Source organism: Musca domestica, unplaced genomic scaffold, assembly GCF_030504385.1.
Source record: "Musca domestica strain aabys unplaced genomic scaffold, Musca_domestica.polishedcontigs.V.1.1 92, whole genome shotgun sequence".
In the NCBI taxonomy this organism is placed as follows: Eukaryota; Metazoa; Arthropoda; class Insecta; order Diptera; family Muscidae; genus Musca; species Musca domestica.
Genome location: NW_026712441.1, coordinates 2,003,433 through 2,025,517, shown reverse-complemented (window position 1 = coordinate 2,025,517; position 22,085 = coordinate 2,003,433). Strand labels below are relative to the sequence as shown.

The following is a 22,085-nucleotide window of genomic DNA, read 5'->3' as shown; positions in this document are numbered from 1 at the left end:
AACCCCATTTTGTTGACTCAATTTTTTCTTTAAATACATTTGAATGAAGAAACTACGCACATTTCCCAAAACAAAGTTGTGATCAACTTGCCCTGAATATAAATACACTGTCTTAGTGCCTATGTTTTGACATACAAAAATTTCGCCCCGACATTTAATCAATGTGTCAAGGCAAGTCACTGGCCTGTCAATCAGATCGATAAAATATATACGTGCATACATACATATGCTTTTATATGACAAAGTACCGAGAGCAAAAAAAAATCTGTTCCAAAATAAACGCCTGATATTAATATTAACTCATTAATTCTCATATTCCATTCAAGACACAGAAATTCATAAATACATATGCATATATATATATATACATATATATTTATATATATAGTGTCACAGGAATTAATATGCAATATAATAGGGTGGGTGAAACTCAAATCAGTTAAATTTTAAAGTCTTCTTTTGATTGAGTAAATATTTTTACGCAGAAAAAGTAAATACTAATTTGACTACTACTATCTAATTTGAGTTGTATGGTAATGTCTTACTGGTAATGTAAAAGCTATGTCCTTGTAATTTTTATACCCTACACCACAAGGTGTGCATTTGTTGATCCTTTTGATGATCTGCATAGAATCACATTCTGAGTCGATTTATGCATGTCCGTCCGTCCGTCTGTCCGTCTGTCCATGTATTTTTGTAAACAAAGTACAGGTCGCATTTATTGCCCGATCCAGATGAAATTTTGCACAGATCATTTGTTTGGCTCAAGGACGAACCCTATTGAAATTGGAAATAATCGGTCAAAATTTAGATATAGCTCCCATATATATCTTCGTCCGATTTGCCTTTTATTGTGCACCAAACGTGTAATATCAGCCCGAATTGTATGGGATTTTGCATATACACCCAAATTAGGTCTGAAAATATGTATGCCAAATTTGATCGAAATCGGTTCAGATATAGCTATAGCTCCCATATATATTGTTCATCCGATTTGTTATTTTTGTCCACCGCCGCCGTAATATGCACTCTGTAACAACAATATTTGGGGAAATATATTAAATGCAGCTCAGAAATTCATTTGCTGAATTTTATTGAGATCGGTTCAGATTTGGATATAGCTCCCATATATAACTTCGTCCGATTTACCTTTTATTGAGCACCAAACGTCTAATATTTTTCCAAATGGGATGGAATTTGGCACTTACGACCGAATTGAGTCTAGAAGTTAGTATGTAAAATTTGGTGAAGATCGGTTCAGATATAGCTATAGCTCCCACAACCGTAATATGCACTCCGTAACAACGATATTCAGGGAAATATATCAAATACAGCTCAGAAATATCTTTGTCAAATTTTATCGAGATCGGTTCAGATTTTGATATAGCTCCCATATATATCTTTATCCGATTTCAAATTAATTGTGCACCAAATGGGCAATACAATTCCGAATTTAAGAGATACAAATGCTTCGGCATATTTAGTCCTTTGAACTTTAAGTTATAATTATAATCATAGCGTGTATGATTGAATTCTCCCATAAAAACTTTTATTGTTATGTGGAGCTCTACTAAATTAGCAAAGTGATGTAGGGTATCATAAAGTCGGCCCCGCCCGACTTTTAGACTTTCTTTACTGGTTTTGTTTAGACCATTACTTACTTATTAGGCGTGCTCTTGTCATTACTTGTAATACGAATGTAGAGATGAAGGCTAATTTTACTTTAAAAAGTATCGAGATTTTCTTTATAATTATATTTGGAAAAATTTGGTAATTACCTGTGCCACTTTCCAGCAAAAACCCGCATTACCAAATAATGGGTTTGTTTTAATTTTTTTTAAATAACCCTTTATTTTTAACATACTGCTTTAACAGTAGAATGGTATATAATGACAACTACATACCTCATGTATTATCAGTATAATGAAAAATAATGAGTAATTCCTATATAATTTTTAAGGAAAATAACTTATTTTCGCATTACCAAGTAATAAGCAGCCGCGGTAAAAAAATTAAAGCATGTAAAAAAGCTGTAAGTTCAGCCGGGCCGAAAAATAACGAATGTAGCCGTTATATACGACGACGTGGACCGGTCGGTCTATACGACGACGTGGACCTGTATCATCAAAATCATCCAAATATCGAATATAGGGAGTTACTATTATATGATTGCTATCATTATCCATCCATTGCGAATTTCAAATACCAAATTTGAAGCAATTCCGGCGAATAATGTCGCTAAAATCATCAAAATACCAAATATCGGAAGGTACCGTTATATGGGGGCCATACGATGACATGGACCTGCTCAGACAATTTTCTTTCATTGGCTGTAGTATCCATTACGAACTTCAAATACAAAATTTGAAACAATTCCGGTGAATTATGTCGCTCAAATCATCAAAATACCGAATATGGGGAGGTACCGTTATATGAAGGCTATAAGAAGACGTGGACCTGCACAGACAATCTTCTGTCATAGGCTGTAGTATCCATTATGAACTTCAAATACCGAATTTGAAACAATTCCGGTTAATAATGTCGCTAAAATCGTTAAAGTACCAAATATCGGGAGGTACCGTTATATGTTAGCTATACCACAACGTGGATCTACATGACCCATTTTCAATACTAAAATTCCTGCAGACATAATATACATTTGAGTAAAATTTTATCAACCTACTTCGTTTGAAAGCTAGAGTGATTTCCACAGACGGACGGACATCGCTAAATCGACATAGAATTTAACTTTGTGGAGTGTAAAATGTATATTTTGAGGTGTTACAAATCTATCGGTTTAAAAATAAGATACTGTTTTTGAACTTGTTTAGCGGCTCTTGGTGACTATTTGGCAAGTGTATACTAGATATGCTATATGATATAGGGGTGTCATGAGACACCATACCTGTACGAAATGTTTTTTTTTTTCAAAATTTATAAATTAAGAAGTAACTCTGAAACCAGCTGCTAATTCTTTTTTAGCCAATTCTTTAAAAAATCTAAAGGAGTACCCTCTGGGAAATGTTGGTCTGTGAAATATTTTATACTCAAAACTATGCTAAAGAAACCCATTACCTGGTAATGAGAAAATAAATCTCTGGAAAATCAATTTTTTTTTAATTTATAAATTAAGGGGTAACTCCGAAACCAGCTGCTATTTCTTTTTTTTTTAGCAATTTTTTCCAAATTCTGAAGGAATGCCTCTAGAAATGTCCGTTTGTGAAATATTTTTTAATCAATATTTAATCTTCAAAATAATAAAATAATTTCTGTTACTTTTGGACATTTTATTAATTAAATAATGTTAGAGATTTTTTTGAATCGACTATCGAAATAATCGAATAGGAAGTCCATCGATATGTGGTTTTTGTTCACAGATAAATTTAAACTATTGTTAAAATATCGACAGTGTCGTGTTTAATTGCATCATATGCCATTGTTAATATATTGCGTATGACATGGAACACATATTCTATAATTTGTCTGATCTTATTTTCTGATTAAAAAAAAAAATATTCTTATTTTAGATAAGTATTTTTAATTTTGGTAAAGATTCATACACACATCATTTAAATTTTGAATAATTTAGGTGAACAATTCTGCACCACCTCCAAATTTTATACAACACGAACACTAAGATAAGAGACATGAGGCAGTGTATTAGTCCCCAAAATATATCTATTGCAACAGATTTGAAACTGTTTTGGTAATCGAAAAAAATCACACACTACACTGTATCACTCCTGCGAAACTAAAGGGTTGTTTGAAGTCTTAAATCTACTCCAAGTATTTTATTATTTTTTTCTTTGATATAACTCATTTTAACCTCTTGATAATAATAGATTATTCATCTTATACAGCTTCCAAGTTTCTGGTAATTTTTTCAATACCATTGGCAGAATGTTTCGGCACTTTACGTACCCCTTAACAAAAATTACAATTTTAGCTAGGTATACCAACAATTTTTTTCTAGTAGATATTTAAATCATATTCCCAAAAACTTTATATACCAAATGTACCCTATTTTTCTTACCCACTCTAATATCACTGAAACCACATCACTTTTCTTTCCATTTTAAAATTGACTTTTAACCTAATTCAGGGGGGTCTTGTGGTTATTAACTTCATGAATTAATAATAAAAATTTAATTTAATTGTATTGCCGTGCTGGAAAGGCAAAAAATACTATAAGCCGAGGCGTGATAAAATACGCTAAATATTAAACATTTATGAATGGAAGTGTTCATTCGTTCATCCGCACTTGGAACATGCAACACTCGAACATTGCATGACAAGACATGGTGACAATTGGCAGTGGAGGTTTTGTGAGCCAATGAATCACACAGTATATAAGTGAATAATGTGTAATAAAGAGTTCGCAGAACGTATTGGAAACGGAAAAAAAATTGAGATTGTCGAACCATAATGGTCACGGTATTATCACATAATTACATGTGTTCCACATGTCCAACTCGCACTGTTGCCAACGCCAACTGTCAAACAGATAACAGCATCACTCCAGCAATGAGTGCTCAGTTGCGTTTTGTACTACTACTGTTTGCTTTTATCTCAAGTCTTATTTGTAGTTATTTTCGGTATTTTCTTTAGGTTTTTTATGACATCACACTCCGTTGCTGATATAAAATTAAAAGTTGTCATTTGACTTAATTTGTGATTTTCTTTCCCAATTTTATTTGCGGAAGGAATTCTTCTATGAGAGAAATGATTGTGCATGTCCTGAGAGAAAAGACTAGCCCTGAAATCCCAACTGCTCCTATTCAGAGACCCCAAATAGACTTCCAAACACTAGGATGACCGTTAGCTCTGTTCCCATTAGTGCCTTTTAAGTTTTGCTGACAGGGTATAGGCTGTAGCGTAACGAAAACTTTGTTTATTGATTTCACTTTGGCAACAATAACTACTTACAAAACATCATACTTAAACCATACTTTAAGATGGAGATGATGTAGGAATTAAGTACTTACCAAACCACCAAAAGAGGCAAATTATATGTTCGAAATAGTAGTTGTTCAAGCAAAAACTTCCATTGTCAAATAATAAGCATAGTAATTAATTTTTGGCAATCGCAACTACTTACATATCAACCTGCTTACTCATTATTTTTACAAGGCGATTTTGATTTGTCAACGACGTTTCTCATTACTGGGTAATGAGAATAAAAAACTTCATTAGGAAAGATCTGTTATTTTCAACCTACCGGCCATACATTAAGGGGTTATTCCGCTTATACAGTTTTCAGGGTAAAACGCTAAAGTAGAGTTTTCGAATCAGCGACTTTAGACTTTGAAGTCGGAAGTGTCCACTTAAAAGCTTGTAAGTTTTATAGGAATACTTCAATATTTTACCCTTTTCCATAGGTATATTAAATTTATCATTCTGTTTGCAACACATCTAATAATTCGTCGTAGGCCCCATAAAGTATTTTTACATACATAATCAGCATACAATTCAAAGTCGATTTAACGATATCCGTCCGTGTTGAAATCACGATACATTTTGGTATTTGGTGTTGAAAATGAGTCATATCGGTCAACGTTTTCGTTGAGGTACCACATAACGGTACCTCCCGATATTCAGTATTTTAATGATTTTAGTAAAATTTTGTCACCGAATTTTTCCCAACTTAATATTAAACATTTGTAATGAGTTCTACCTCTGGTGCCAAAACAGTATTCATATAGGTCCACGGTATCCTATACCCTCTATATAACGGTATATCCCAATATTCTGTATTTTTAAGAATTGACTTTTTCATCTGCTGGCACAACATTGAATTATAGGTCTACGTTTTCCTATAGGACCCATGTAACGGTACCTCCCGATATTCGGTATTTTGACAATTTTAGCCACATTTTTTAGGATTTTATTTTGACCTCCTGTGGCTTACCTCCATATAGGTCTAAATTTTCCTATAGCCCTATACAACGTTATCTCCCAATATTCGGTATTTTTATGATTTCAACCACATTTTTTTACGGAACTGTTCAAAAGTTGTATTTTAAATTAATTCTACATTCGGTGTCCGAACATTGCAAATATAGGCTTACGTTTTCCATAAAACTTAACCTCTACATAGGTGGCATTTTTACGAAAACTTAGAAAATTTTCTATCGGATTTGTTAAAAATCGGAATTGTTTCTAATTTAATGTTTTTATTAAAAAATATTTTTTAACAAATGTTTCGGTCCATCCGAATTAAATGCTTTCTTACCTTTTTAGCTTACTATTAATACAGAAGAAATGCGGCTGTCAAACTAGCCATGTTGCCATATTTTTCCTGTGTATGGTCTTCTGCCCATTAAAGAATTTAATAACAAAAGAAATCTCTTTCTCTTCATAGAAAAATTCAACAAATCTTCTGGCCATAGAACACTTCTGGGCTATCAACGGCCCATTAAAGCGGTTGTCAGCATTGTTTCTATTCATAGAAGACCTTCAAAAGATCTTAAGACGGTTGTTTCTTCATTGAAGGCCTTTAATAGGTCTTTTAATCATAAAAAACCTTGAGCTTTCTTCTCAGTTAGGAATTTTAAAGGGGGGTTTCTCCATAGAATATTTCTATGTCTTCACTAACAAACTTTAAGGGTCATTTATCCTTGGAAGCCCGTTGGAGTATCTTTGATTAATATTAGAACTTTAAAGGGGATTCTGTCCATAAAAGACCTCTAGAAGCTCTTCAGCTATTAATACTCGTATCATCACGTTTTGCACAAGCATTAAAAAGGTTTACATGCTTAACTTAATATATATTAAATACTCGTATATATATGAAACTATTCCAAAAATTAAGATAAGTAATTCAATTTTTAACAAAGCCATGCATAACGGAATATCAAAGTAAGACACCTATGTATATATGTCGTATATACATTACTACCAACTACTTCTCATGTTTACCTACCTTCTATTTAAACCCTTTCATTGCGTATTATTTTAGTCCAACGAAAAAACATCAAAGATTTAAATAAATATCCTTATGCTAACATCCTTTAATAACCTTAAAAGTAATGTGTAAAGGTTTTCAGGATAATGTTCGAAAAGTACTAAGTGATGTCTATGTCTCGCAAAAGTGACGCCAAAAGAAAAAGTTTTGTTCGGGGTATTTAGTTGTTGTTAGAGACAGACAGACAGACATTCGTTCGTTTATTCATACACCCCCTCAACGGGGTAACGAAATGTAAAGTTAAGATTTTTTTTTGCTGTTGCGGCTGTGGGTCCTGCTTCTCAGTTCAATGGAACAAATTTGTTCTCAGTCTCATTCCAACCAATATAGGTTTGGTTGTGTGTGCGCGTTATCGACCATGAATCCTTTAGTTTTGTGGGTGATCCTGTTCTTGCATGTGGATGGAGTGGGATGCCTAACACACGTTGATGTATGGCGCCAATAAGGCGTTATAGTGGTAAAGGAAGAAGCAACCAAAAAAAGAAAAAAAAAACGTCGTCCTATTCAAGCGACATTTGGAAAAAAAGAAAAGTTTTTTTCTGGTACAGGAGGAAAATTGACTGTTCAACGGGTTTTTCACACACACGCACACACATAGCAATGTGTCTATATGTCTGCCAGCCTGGAATACGTCGTTATGTCTTCTTTTTGTCTCTGCCAAAGTAGGAGAAGAGAAAAAACGCTAATGTAAGGTGGTTTTCAGGCTATCAACACAAATTCCCGTTTAGTTTTATGGCTGTTACACTTCTTTTTGGCTTTCCCCACCCCTATCCAATACAAGTCCACGTAGTTTTCCTGTCGTCATCACACTGGCATTTTTTACAGACACCATTACGCCTGATGACAATCGAACGTTCGTTTGGCTGTTCAATTGTTGGACCTGGTATAGATTTTTGCTACATTTGTCGTATTTATGACTGCGTGTTATAAAATATGAATTGACAGTTTAAGTGATGATGGTTTGTGTCTGAGAAGGTTCAGAGAATATGGAAATGGAAAGAATCCTACCGGTGGCAACAATTGTTCATGATGATGATAACAATGATGCCGTTGCCTTGGCTGCTGATTTTGCGTCTTACGCCACAAGCCAAGAACATCCAATTAGTATGCCTTGCTGTTGTTTCTTCGTAACTATCTTCATTTTGTGTGTTTTTTTATGTCAGAATCTTCTTCAACGAATTATATTATGAAAAAAAAAAACAAAAAAAAAAAAAAAACGAAAAGTCTAAGGAAATGTCATAAAATATTATTGCCTTCAGACAATGAAATGACATTTGAATTACTTAGAAGATATATGCGTGCATATTTCTTCTTGTTCTTCTTCATTAGCAGTATTTGTTTTAGTGGATATTTTTTAAAGTGGGGAAAATAGGGAGCGCTATTCAGGGGGAAAATTTGCAGCGAATTGGAAAAAATACTAAATTGTTCTGAAATAATCAAGGTTTTTATCACCAAAAAATTTATGTCACTTTTGTACCCTACAACACATATTGGTAAGGTGGTAATCGGAACCGATTTAGATTTAGCTCTTCAACCAATTTCGGGTTAATTGTGCACCAATATAAGAATAAATTACCTGTATTTCGGTACATCCCATCGAATTCAGTCTAGAAGCAAGTTAATTAAATCTGGAGAAAATCGGTTCATATATAGCTATAGCTCCCATACATATGTTTCATCCGATTTGAGGTTTCAAGTCCCTCACAAGCGTAATATGCATTCCACAACAATGATCTTTGGTGCCAGATTTCAAATACAGCTCTGAAATAAGTGTATCATATTTTATCAAGATTGGATTAGATTTGGATATAGCTCCCATATATATCTCCAACCGATTTCATGTTAATTGTGCACCAAATGTCCAATATCTGTCAAAAAGTCCTGATTTAATTTTGGTACATCCGACAAAATTCAGTCTAGTAGCAAGTACATTAAATTTGGTGAAAATCGGTTCAGATATAGCTCTTATCAGATTTCAAGCTCATTGCGCAAATAAAGATTAATGTCACTCCAAATGGAGTGCATTTCGGGACGTATGTTTCCATTTTGTGCAACTGGGCTCCGATATATATATATTTTTAATATAATCCTTCTCTAAGTAATATCATGCACTCTATAGCAAGCTATAACTGATCTAAAGCCAAATGTTGATAGGTGGAATGATCTACTTGAAATAAATTCTTTTGATATCCTAACTGCTTAGTTTTGTTACCTGTACCAAGTGTTTAATTCAAAATGAAAATATGACAAAATTGAAAAAATATGAGAAAATATTACAAAATCAATATTTTCATATTTAGAGAGATATTTTTATGCAATTTTTTAGACGTTTTTTCTTTCCTGCCAAGAACCCCTTTTGAATTAATGACATCTGACGAAATCAGTTCAGCCGTTCTCGACATATAAGAGATCTTTCAAGCATATCTTCTTTGATAGACATATATATCGCACATATTGCTATATATCCGAATTGATGGATGTTAACATCAATGTAAAGATCAGAAGTAACCTTGACATGGCTTTGTGATTTCGCCGGGATTTAAAATATTCGCGGTTTAATGAAAAATTTTGAATTTTTTCAACACAAAAGATATGGTCTATTATACCCGCTAAATATTATCCGATGACCACCCAAATTGGTAGGCTTCTTCCCCGCCCTAAACTCTAGCTACATGCGAAATTCCGCGTCAATTGGTCTATAATTGCGATCTGTATAGCTACTGCAAAATCCGACATTTTTTCAGTATTTGGTCCATTTCAACCCCTAAAAATTTGGCATCATCTCCAAAAGAAATAGGCTTCTATTCTGACCCTAACCCCACCTTCGTGCAAAATTTCGTAAGGATCGGGCCATAATTGCGACCTGTAGCGTGATTACAAATTAACATGGACAGACGGACGGACGGACATACATAGCTAGATCGACTCAGCTCGGCGAGATAGGAAGATACATGTATACTTTCCTATATGGGAAACCAATATTTCGAGGTGTTAAATAAATTCTGGCCCAATCAAACTTATAATACCCCCAACACATAGTGTTGTAGGGTATAATTAATAACATGTTTTGGGTTTTTTGGGAAACATTGATGCAAATAATTTTTGATATACAGTTTTTTGTAGCTTATAGTGAAACTTGATGTAGAACACTTTTTTCTTTGACGTCACCCTTCTAAAATGATGCTTTGTTGGAGATTTTTTTCACAAACTAACGAAAACTAAGCCATAAACCCTAAAATGTGTTTTTAATATACAAGGTGGCGCAAAAGTAATCCTCCTATAAGAAAATGCTATACATTTTACGATTGGCCCCTAATGTCTTAATTACAGCCTAAAAATAGATATTCCGATGTTTCTCGTGTAATTGAGACATTAGGGACCAATCGTAAAATGTATAGCATTTTGTTATAGGAGGATTACTTTTGCGCCACCTTTTGTTTGAATTCGTGGCATTTATGTAAGATTAAGACTTTTGACGTCTTCTAGGACCTATAGTAGAATTTTATGACTAATTATTCTGTATAATATTTTAACTTGCTACGATCCCGTTTAAAGGCAGCTTTTAACATCATTAAATAGAACAAAAAGGACCAAAAGGGTCCCTCCTATTTTGGTTACTTTTCGATGTATACCTTCAATACACCGATACACTTGTCTTCTTTTTTAGCTTCCTTTTCATAATCTACTGGATTTTTCCATATTTATTTTTTGTGTTGTGTTCATAAATATACACGATTTTATATCTGAATGCTTCCGTTATTCTGAATTAAATATTCCTATTTGAATTAATAAAAATTTAATTTTTTGGACGTGTTATGACAATTTTTCTCCATAATTTTGACCAAAGCGAACCCAATGCTTAAATTAAATAAATTTATTGCTTTAAACTTATGTCCTTCGCATCTCAATAATAATTAAATTTGTATTCATCGATTTAATTTACTAAAACATTATCCTCTCTTTTATTTAATTGCAGAACTCAATTAGACATAATCTCTCTTTACATAATCGTTTTATGCGTGTACAAAACGAAGGTACCGGCAAATCTTCGTGGTGGATGCTGAATCCGGATGCAAAACCTGGCAAATCGGTGCGCCGACGTGCCGCCTCCATGGAAACGTCGCGCTATGAAAAACGTCGGGGGCGTGCCAAGAAACGTGTCGAAGCTCTACGGCAGGCTGGTGTGACCGGTATCAATGATAATACTCCGTCGCCGAGCAGTAGTATAAGTGAAGGTCTAGATCATTTTCCCGAGAGTCCATTGCATAGGTAACTATTATCTTTAAACAAACAAAGAATATATTTATTAAATTTATTTAAAATAGATAAAAGTTTGTAGTTATTTTTAGAATTTTGTTTCTTTTTTTTTAAATCGAAAATTACAATTTACTTTATAGCAATAGTAGTTTAGAGATGCTTGAAGTTATTTCTATATTTTTGAGCGAAATTAATCTGATCTTTTTTAATTTTCTGATTCGAAAATTTTTGCACATTAATTTATCGAATAACTAAGTTTATTATAGCAATAAAATATATATTAGCTATTTTATATTAATGCAACACAAGTCAGCTTAGTTGCTTTAATTTTTTTATTTTATTTCATAAATATTCTATCGAGAGTTATAATACCATTTCCGCTTTCATAGAACACGATAAAAACAGTAGTACAGGGCCTTATTCGCTCTTTAAAAAAAAAAAAAAAAAAAACAGAAACTTCACATTAAAACAATGTTTTATATTCAAATCGAACATTTAATTTTATTTATTATTATTCATTCTTGAAATAATGTTACATTGTCCTGCAAAAGTTTTATCTTGGCTTTTGACCAAAACCGTGAGGTCATGCAAATCTTCATGGGATTTGCCCTATATATATGGCAAAAATTAAAAATATAACAGACAAATATTCATACGTTTACTAGCATCTTTTTATGCGATTTTTCTTAATTTTATCCTTTATACCAAAACGCCATTCTGAATTGTTGAGAAATGTCAAAATCCATCCAGCCGTTCATGAGTTATAAACGGTCCAACTAATATTCCCTTCTTGGAATATTTATTGTGTTATACTCGTATATTTATATTGGATATCAACATCAATGTAACAGTCAAAAGTGACCTTTTCGTGTATTTGCTTTTTTGCGGGAATTAAAAATATTTGCGGAAATTTTGGTATTTTTAAACCCTTCACCTTGAAGCATCCCTAAATATTCGTGGTAGACCCCATGAAGTATATATATTCATAATCCGCATAAAAATCTAAGTCGATTTAATGAAGTCCGTCTGTCTGTTGAAATCACGATACAGCCCACATTATTTGACGTAGAGCTTCAAAATTTAGGAAAACAATTTGTGGACAAAAAATCCATCACTTCAAAAACAAAATCTTTGCTGTGAAAAAGATCTGCCAATAGAACTTGAGTCGAACCTGGAGAGTTTCTAGTGTATAATTCGCATATGCTAATTTGCAATAAGTTCGAAATATATACTACTTTCCAGAGAACGGCCCTTGTAAGCCATCATCCACACCAAATATGCCTGATGAGCCGCTTAACCAACGGCGAAACGCGTCGCATAGTGATGAGTGTGTGATAGTGTCTATCTGGCTTTCCTTTTCACTGCAAATTTCAGATCATTAAGCTCGTCTCGAAAGAGAAAACAAACACATAAATTTGCATTGTGTCTGTGATGGTTGGTATTAAAAATGCGATATATCGGTCCACGTTTTTGGTATAGTCCCCATATAGCGGTATCTTCCGATAGTCGGTATTTTAATGATTTTTGCCACATTTTTCCACGGATTTGTCAAAAATTAGTCTTTGTAGGTCATAATGGGCTCTAGCCCGTGTGGGAATGTACAGGTCCACGTTTTGGTATAGCCCCAATATAACGGTACCTGCCTATATTCGGCATTTTGATGTTTTTTTGCCATAGTTTTAAACGGATTTGTCTAAAAATTGACATTAGCAGGGTATAGTGGGTTCCAGCTTGTGTGGCGAAACTTTGTATGTATAGGTGCATGTTTTGGTATAGCCCCCATATAACGGTACCTTCCGATATTCGGTGTTTTAATGATTTTTGCCATATTTTTCCACGGATTTGTCTAAAAATTGACATTAGTAGGGTATAGTGGGTTCCAGCTTGTGAGGCGAAACTTTGTATGTATAGGTGCATTTTTTGGTATGGCCCCCCATATAACGGTACCTTCCGATATTCGGTATTTTAATGATTTTTGCCCCATTTTCCCACGGATTTGTCTAAAAATTGGTATTTGTAGCTCATAATGGGTCCCAGCCCGGTGGCAGAATGTTGAATATTTAGTTCCAAGATTTCTTATAGCGCTTATATAACGATACCCACCGATATTCGGTATTTTGTCCTAGTCACATTTACCTACATAATTGTTTTAAATTTGGTATTTTATTAAAATTTGATATATAAAAATCCCAGAAGTATAAAATTGCCGTTCTCGTATGACCCCATTTAACGGCTTGACTCACTTTATGGTTTTTTGATAAGTTTAACTGCATTATCCAAACGGTCTTACTGATATATGAAGATTAAAGTGAAACACGCTTGAATTCAGATACTTTTATATAAAAATGTTTCCTTTACCCTAAGGTGGAGGGTATTAAAAGTTCGGCCCAGCTGAAGTTAATATTTTTTTTACTTGTTTTCACATAAAATTATGGTCTATCATGCGCTAAATATAATTCGATGACCATCGATGAATTATATTTATATTATGAGGATCGGGATCATATTTGCGACCTGTCGTCTGATTACAATTAAACACGGACAGACGGATGGGTGGATAGACATACATAGCTAGATCGAGTCAGCTTGGCGAAATAGAATGACCCATACATAACAGCCTATGTGCAGGACTAATATTTCGAAAATTTTAAAAACAAGAAAAGATCATATTTATCATGTAGGATATGTAGTTAGCACATAGTTTAGGATTAAAAATGCAATGGAGATCCATTTATTGCTGTGTTTCCCTTACAAAAGGTTAACGTTTTGAATAATAATAATTTCCTTTAATATTGTACATGAATGTTGGATATTCTTTAAGAGTCCAAAAGTCTAAAGATTTCGAAAAATAACCTCCAACACATGGAATTTAGGGTATGCAAAGAAAAAGAATAGATTTACAGAAAAAAATAAATTTAACAATTTAATATATTTTATTTGTTCCATAGATTTAAAATTTTGTAGTTGCTTTACGAGCTTGCATTTTAAAGCAAATCGATTTTTGTAGCGATTAAAAATGTAGATTAGCTACATTTGCTCCGCATGTGAGATTAAATTATTCACCCAAAAAAAAAACTTAATTCTAATTTCTTGCATTTTGTTTTTAATTTTAACAACACTTTATTTGTTGCTTTTTGTTTAAATTTTTTCTTTATTTTGTTGTTCTTTTTTATTTCCTTTCGCATACAACATCTAACACACACATGCCATTAGTGGGTTTCCCATATCGCCGGACTTTAGACAACGTGCTTCTTCAAATGCCAGTTCCTGTGGACGTTTAAGTCCAAGACCTCGGGTAAATTTGGACTACGATTGGGGTTTCCCGGCTGATTATCAGAATTCAGCATCGGCTGCTACTATGGACAAGTTGGCTGGTTCCATGGCCGAGGAGTTGACACTACAAAAGGACCTGATGCAGCAACAGCAGCAGCAGCAACAACAACAACAGCAGCAACAACAAGGGTCAGTTGTTATTTTGATTTTTTCTTGTGTTGTTTTTGTTTTTGTTTTGGTTTTCTGTTTTTAAACTCCCCACTCATTTCAAAATTTATGTTGAAAAAAAAAAAAAAAACTAAAATTAATTTTTTCCAAGCAATGCATGTAGCTAAGCTTAACAATATAACACTGTAAAATTAACATTTGCATGATTTTGATGTTGTTTCATAGCATTCCAAACAAAAATCCTTAAAGTATTTCTGTCAATATTGTCAAATGCGAAGCAAAAACCGATCTATAAAGTCAAGTGTTCTTTTTATGTTTTGATCTTTTTTTGGAAACAAACGGTCATATGGCTGGCATAGGTTTAGCACGGCCTCGGGAATGCCCACTCAACCCCCACCGCCATATCCTAGCAACAATCAGCAACAACAACAGCAACCAACATATACGCTCAATGGCCCCATGGCACAGGGTTACAGTAATTTGCCCACACAGCAATGTATGCTGCATCGTTCGCTCACCTGCACCTGTTTGCGTACAACACGTGAGGTATGTACACAATGACCAGCCACCAAGTACCAAAAGGTTTTTATTTCCTTCCTATCTCTCTCTGCTCCCTTTTAGGGCCTCTCGCCAAACTCAGTTCAAACTATGTCACCCGCCTATCCAAACAGTGAACCCTCATCGGATTCTTTAAACACTTATGCCAATGTAGTTATTGATGGTGCCTCAGGAGTCTCATCCGATGGCAGTGGCTCTAATCATTTGATGCTGCAGCATCAACAGCAAAGACAATTACAACAACAACAACAGCAGCAGCAACAGACACAACAACATAGCTCAAATTTAGAAGGTAAGACCGCAGAAGAAGATCTTCTGTTGTTTAGTAAATATTTTTGTTTATTAGTAGTTGTTGTAGTTTATTTCGTTGTTATTGTATTTGTGGTGGTGGCGGTGGCATATATTGATTTTGACATATTTTCCAGATAATAATTGCGCATCAACTTTAATAGGACAATACTTGGGTGCTCTGAACAATGAGGCGGCACCAATTGACGAATTTAATATAGAAAATTTTCAAGGTGGTTTGGAGTGCAATGTTGAAGAGGTAAGTTTGAAGAAAAATATATGTAATATTTAAGTCCATGTTGACTTCGACCAAAAAAAAAAAAAAAATGACTGTTTAATTTACACATGTGCCAAAAATCCATATTTTTCTAACAAATGAAGATAGAGGTATAGATCGTGTAATCGGACGATGATATGTATGGGAGCTATATCTTAATGTTATAGGGTATTTGAGTCAAGCAAAAGAACTACGTATGTGGTATTCATCTCAATTTCACTCATACTTTTCTTAAAAAAAAAAATGTATAGGAGGATGAAACGACGAACTGACATGCATAAGTCGACTCAAAATATAATTCTATGGAAATCACCAAAGAATCATTGACCCATGCTATTATACTTTTGCATGTTACAAATAAATGCACATAATACCTTCTATCACAGCGTGGGGCATAAATATATACTTAAAATGATTGCAAACCCATCCTGACGCCTAAATGAACAATAACACAGACAAAATTACCTAGATAGAACCATGGTACAATGAAGAGAAGGTAGGTCAACTTTGAAAAAACTGCAAGCATAGAGGTCTACCTGTTTGGCTTGTAATGTCGGAATTAGTATCAAAACAATGAAAAATCAAACAACTTGTTGCATTTATTTTGAATAAATAATTGAAAACCGCGATAACTGCATACGTTGAAATAACATTTTGAATATTTTCTGAACAACTTTTTTTGTTATTGAAAAGAAAACACACATATAAACAAACAAAGATGACATATTATCATCAGAGCCCTACCTTGATATTATTATACCATGGATAGAACCATTAAAAATGCCAATAACATTGATTGTTTCAAATTAAAAATTGTTCGAATTTGGTTCTACCTCCTATCACTTTCCACCATTGTCTGATGGCCACACATTCTGATGGAGTTGTCTAATAATCTTTTTCCCTAGCATCCAGATGACGGTGCCTCTCTATATTCGGTGCCTCTCTATTCAACGGTCAGTGACTGTAGTCAGGGTAAAAGATATTTGTGCATTTCTTTGTAACATTGAGAGTGAAACGAGAAAAACCCATAGTTATTTTTGAGGATCCTCACAAAATCACTTTCGGAGTCGATTTATGGATGTCCGTCCGTCTGTGTGTATATGTTAAATCATTTGTTTGGCCCAAGGATAAACCCTACTGAAATTTGAGATAATCGGTCAATATTTAGATAGAGTTCTTTTATGTATGTGTATATGTCTGATTTGTCTTTTATTGTGCACTACATGTGTAATATTAGCCTAAATAGCGACAACATTGAGCTTACAAACAGTACGTCAAATTTGGTGAAAATCGGTTTAGATATAACTATAGCTCCCATATCCTTCATCCGATTTGTTATTTTTGTCCCTCACAACCTTAAAATTACCTCCAACAACCTTAAAATTACCTCCAACAATATTACCTCCAAATATCAACAATATTCGGGAAAATACAGGGCAACAAAGTAAAAAGCCACAATTTTTAAATTGAATGAATCCAAAAATATTTGAAATAGCATCAAATTTTAGAATAAGTTTAGATTTGTTCGAATTGGTCACCTTTGGCACGAATTATGGCCTTCAAACGGCCAATGAATGTTAGCCGAGTGTTGTTCTGCGTTATTTTGGCCCATTTCCGGCGCTTGCTTGAAGTGATCGACACTTTGGTAAACTTGCGTTTCCAAACCAACCTTGCATTCCAAAATACTCCAGACACAATAGTCCAAGGGATTGGTATCCGGAGATTTTGTTGGCCATGGTGCGCTGGTATTGAAGCGAGGAACCTCATTTTGTTACCATTCTTGGGTAGCGCGTGCTGAGTGCAAGGGCGCTGAGTCCTGTTGGAATGTCCAAGGTCTGTGGCCAAAATGTTTGGGTTCCCAAGGCTTTAATGCGCCCTGCAGCATTTATTCTGATGCCACGGTCGATTAATACGAGCGGAGAGCGATCATCGGCTGTTATGGCGGTCCACACCATCACCATGGCCGGCGCCTGAGTTCTGGTGACAAACCGAATGTGCACATTTTCAGCTGACATCTTTGGCAAGTAAACACGACCATTTTGTTTGTTTACAAACTGCTGGACAACGATTGTTTTCTCATCGGAGGAAACCGAATTCGGCAGTTCACCACATTCAGTATTTTCATATCTGTCTGTATATTTGATTTATGTTTTATTGTGCACTCGATGTGTAATATTAGCCCAAAGAGCAACTAAATTGAACTTACAAAGATGTACGTCAAATTTGGTGAAAATCGGTTCAAATATAACTATAGCTCCTATATATATCAGCTATCAATTTATAGCGATCGGTTCATATATGTATGGATATAGATAGATGTAACTCTATTAAATATGCATAATAATTTTTAAACTTTCTTTACTGGTTATACCCTACAACACTATGTGTTGGGGGTATTATAAGTTTGATTGGGCCAAAAATTATGTAACACCTCGAAATATTGATTTCCCACATAGGAAAGTATATATGGATCTTCCTATCTCGCCGAGTTGAGTCGATCTAGCTATGTATGTCCGTCTGTCCGTCTGTCCATGTTAATTTGTAATCACTCTACAGGTCGCAATTATGGCCCGATCTTCACGAAATTTAGAATGGAGGTGGGGCTAGGGTCAGAATAGAACCCTATTTCCTTTGGAGATGATCGCATAATATTTAGGGGTCGAAATGGACCAAAAACTGAAAAAATGTCGGATTTTGCAGGGGTTGAAATGGACCAAAAAAAAAACTGCAAAATTGTCAGCAGGTCGTAATTATTTCCCGATCCTCACGCACATTTGAATGGGGGTTACCGGGCATTGTAAAAGCCAAGCAGTTTTGGATGGCCATCCAAAAATATTCAAAGTGTGAAATAGTTTGACAACTTTTGTAGACAAAATACGAAAATGTCCATTCCAGTGACTTTTTGGAGATTTCACAAATACAGGAAGAATATTGTCCAATGTCTGTATCTCATATAGATGCGTTTCAGTCAAAAACCAATAATAAATGTTAATCTTTTGCCACTTCTGAGAGATTATAGGTCTTTGGGAAATATTGGTTTCAGATCTAGGAAGACCATTTACGTGCAAAATCTACCAATAAATTGGAAATGAGCAAATTAGTTTAAATTACTTTTATTTGAAAATTAGAGAACGAAACCTGATGGTTTTCTTTTATTATTTGTCAATCAATCAAATGGAATTCTTTCGAGTATCTCGCCTATATAAACTGTATCGTTTATTATAGTGTAGTAGGGTATTCAACGGTCGGCCCCGCTCGACTGTAGCCTTTGCTTACTTGTTTTATATTTATATTTATTTTTCTAACGGATTTGTTTAAAATTCTGTGTTTATAGTACGTTATAAGTTGTACATCCGGTAATGGAACATTGTGAATGTATGTCCGCATTTTTCTATAGCCCTCTTATAACGGCACGTCCGGATGTTCAGTATTTTGCTAATTTTAGGCAGATTTTTAACAAATTTCTTTCGGGTTAGTAAAATCTAAGCTGTAGGGAAATTTTAGAAATAATCAATTGAATTGTAATTGGGTGCTCAACTTTATTCTTTGTTATTTTTTTCAAAAATTTATTTGATTGTTTTATTTCTTTTACACTAACAAAAGAAAGTTTAACAAATTTTCAATTAAAAATAATTACTGCATTCCTGTCAAATAATTGAAATAGCATGTTTCGCGATATCTGGAAAATTGTTTGATCTATACCATATTCTGTTTATAAGGAGATTATACAGTAAAAATTGGAATTGAAGGATGAATCCTTATTTCTGGGTTTTCTTGAGAAAGGTTGATGCATTTTTAAAACTTTATTGAATGGTTCTCAGATCTCTATTCGGCAACACCTGACAAGTCCATGTTAAATAGTATTTATGCTGATACTTTCATAAATTGGATAAAATTATAACCTCTCCATCCATTGTTCGCACTAAAATGAGAATGTCTGTCTCAACAAAACAGATGAGTTTTGATACAACTGAAAATAAAAAATCCGCCGAGAAATGCTCCTAAGTTGCCCACCATTAACATAGATTCAAAGAGAAATACAGCATTACCATATTTGTAGGGGTTCAATGGAAAGACATTGTATATAGTCAGTCATGCCTTGTTGTTTGAGGAAGGGCGACATCTCCCTTAACAATCTCGATTAGTCTGGCACAATAGAGATCCGTATTTTCCACTTGACAGATAATCTCCATATTACTCTCTATTATAGAATAATGTTTTTTTTACGAAACAAAGAGCTTTGCAATATTTACTACCAATGTCATGATTTCATCGCAGCAAAGAAGTGGCACTTGGCTTTTTCAGCTTTTTTGATATGACGACTTTTGTGAAATGCAAGCTTTATATGCGTCGAGAATTCTCAAGTAAATGAAAATACATATAGTCTTTTTGTGCGAGTTTTTTTTGGAATTTTGTAAAGTTACAAAACTGAAGTTATAAATAGCCGAGAACACATTAGTAAGGATGGTCATAAATACGAAACACAAATGTAGGACCTAAAGAAACAAACAAACATTAAGTTATCTTTGAGGGAAACTAATCCCTTTGGCCACAAAAAAGGCCTTAAAATTTTATTTTGATTTAGTGTTTATTTATTTTTTAAACAGATTTTAAACATATTCCTATTTTCCCGTCATTTTCAGCTAATGCAACAGGAAATAAGCATTGATGGTCTACTCGACATTAATATACCACTGACAGATGTCAATAGCAGCAGCAATGTAAATAACAGTGTCTCAAATGCTGGTCATATGGGAGCCGTAAACAATGCGACAACATTAGCCAATACAACAACTGCACCTCTGACAACACAGCAGCAACTGCATGCTCAGCTGCAGGCTCATTTGCAACAGCAGCAACAACAAATGCTACAACAACAGCAACAGCAGCAACAACAACATCAGCAACAGCAGCAGCAACAGCAACAACAACAGCTACCGCCAATGCTTAACAACAACAATAATACACCAATGACAACCGGCCTGGAATTGCCGGTGACACAATCGCCAACATCCAATCTTAATGCCATAGTACAATATCCACAGCAGAGCGTCGTAACGCCACCATCCTGGGTGCATTGATACAACCGTTTGGTCCAATACTTCCCATATAGTCCCATTATACATCATCAATATCAACATCAATATAGCAGAAATGGATATGTCAGCAGCAGTAGCAGCGGAAGCGGCAGCGTCAGTAGCAGCAATAACAGCAACCCCAACTCCTACCACCATACAGCAAAGCATGTCGAATGCTGTAACAATAAAAACAATAAACGTAAGCATAGCTTACGTCAATTGTGAGGAGCAGGAGAAGTTGTCTGTCCCCGCAAGCATGTATTGAACCAGTGAAATTCCTCAAAACTTCTCTCAGCTCTGTTTTGTACCGGGAAAAAATAGTTAATTTGGTAATAATAAATTCAAAACAAGAAATAAAAACTATACCGGAGAACTGATGCAAAGGTTCACCAAAAAAAAATTTGTTCTAATTAATTCAATTACAACAACATCTTAAAGAAAATATAATTACAAAAAAAAAAAAAAAACAATGAAAACAAAGGATAATTTAAGGACAATAGTGTAAAAAATAAATAACAAGAAGAAATAAATAACAAAATTGTACAGTAAAAAACCCGAACTAGCTTTTTCTACATTTTTAAACTCCCATTCCAAAAAGCTGTAGCAGGAAATGTTTAACAAATCAAAGTAAGTAAAATTTAAGAAATATGTTTTCCTCCCCTATTTGTCAGAACAAAGAAACAGGAGGGGGCGGGGTGTATGAAGTCTAGTAGCCGGCCAAGATGTCTATATTAATTTAAAATGGCATTTCCACATAAATTATGTTAATATAATAAAAATGTCCTCCTTTCTCTGTCGCTCTCCTCCGGCAGCCCGTCTTTCATAATTTCACACAGTTATAAATTATGAATATGAATGAACCTATTTTATGTTTGGCAGAGCAGAAGAAAAAAGCGCTGAATATATTAAAATGTTGTTCTTAAGGAATTGCTTTTGTCTCAAGGAAATATTTTTTTTTTTTTGTGGACAAAGTCTCAACCAACCATTTCTTCAATGGAATGACATATCAGCTCATTGACTTATTTAATTTATATCTTAAAGGGAGAGAACTGGAGCGTAGAGTACCGTTTGAGGGTTCTAATATTTTTGTTAATAAAATTGTCATGAAAAAAAAAAAATTCCAAAAATACTGGTGGATTAATAATGAATTGCTTGGAATATATTAAATTAAAAACTTTATGCAATTAGGAAATAGGCGTCTTAAAGGTAAGTTTCTGAAAAA

The 22,085-nt window shown here is 34.1% G+C and overlaps 1 protein-coding gene across 2 annotated transcripts in view; it reads left to right on the top strand.

Annotated features, from left to right (window-relative positions):
- Nucleotides 1–21,339, top strand: part of LOC101889153 (forkhead box protein O) — a 113,562-nt gene extending 92,223 nt beyond the window's left edge. The window contains exons 5-10 of one of the 2 annotated variants that reach the window (XM_059131981.1): nucleotides 10,941–11,233; nucleotides 14,435–14,683; nucleotides 15,022–15,208; nucleotides 15,284–15,512; nucleotides 15,673–15,767; nucleotides 20,429–21,339. In XM_059131981.1, coding sequence (XP_058987964.1) covers nucleotides 10,941–11,233; nucleotides 14,435–14,683; nucleotides 15,022–15,208; nucleotides 15,284–15,512; nucleotides 15,673–15,767; nucleotides 20,429–20,866 — 1,491 coding nt within the window. In that variant the 3' untranslated portion in view covers nucleotides 20,867–21,339. Of the gene's footprint in view, nucleotides 1–10,940; nucleotides 11,234–14,434; nucleotides 14,684–15,021; nucleotides 15,209–15,283; nucleotides 15,513–15,645; nucleotides 15,768–20,428 lie in introns of both variants that reach the window. The other variant, XM_059131980.1, reaches the window with a different exon arrangement.
- Nucleotides 21,340–22,085: the final 746 nt, after the last annotated feature.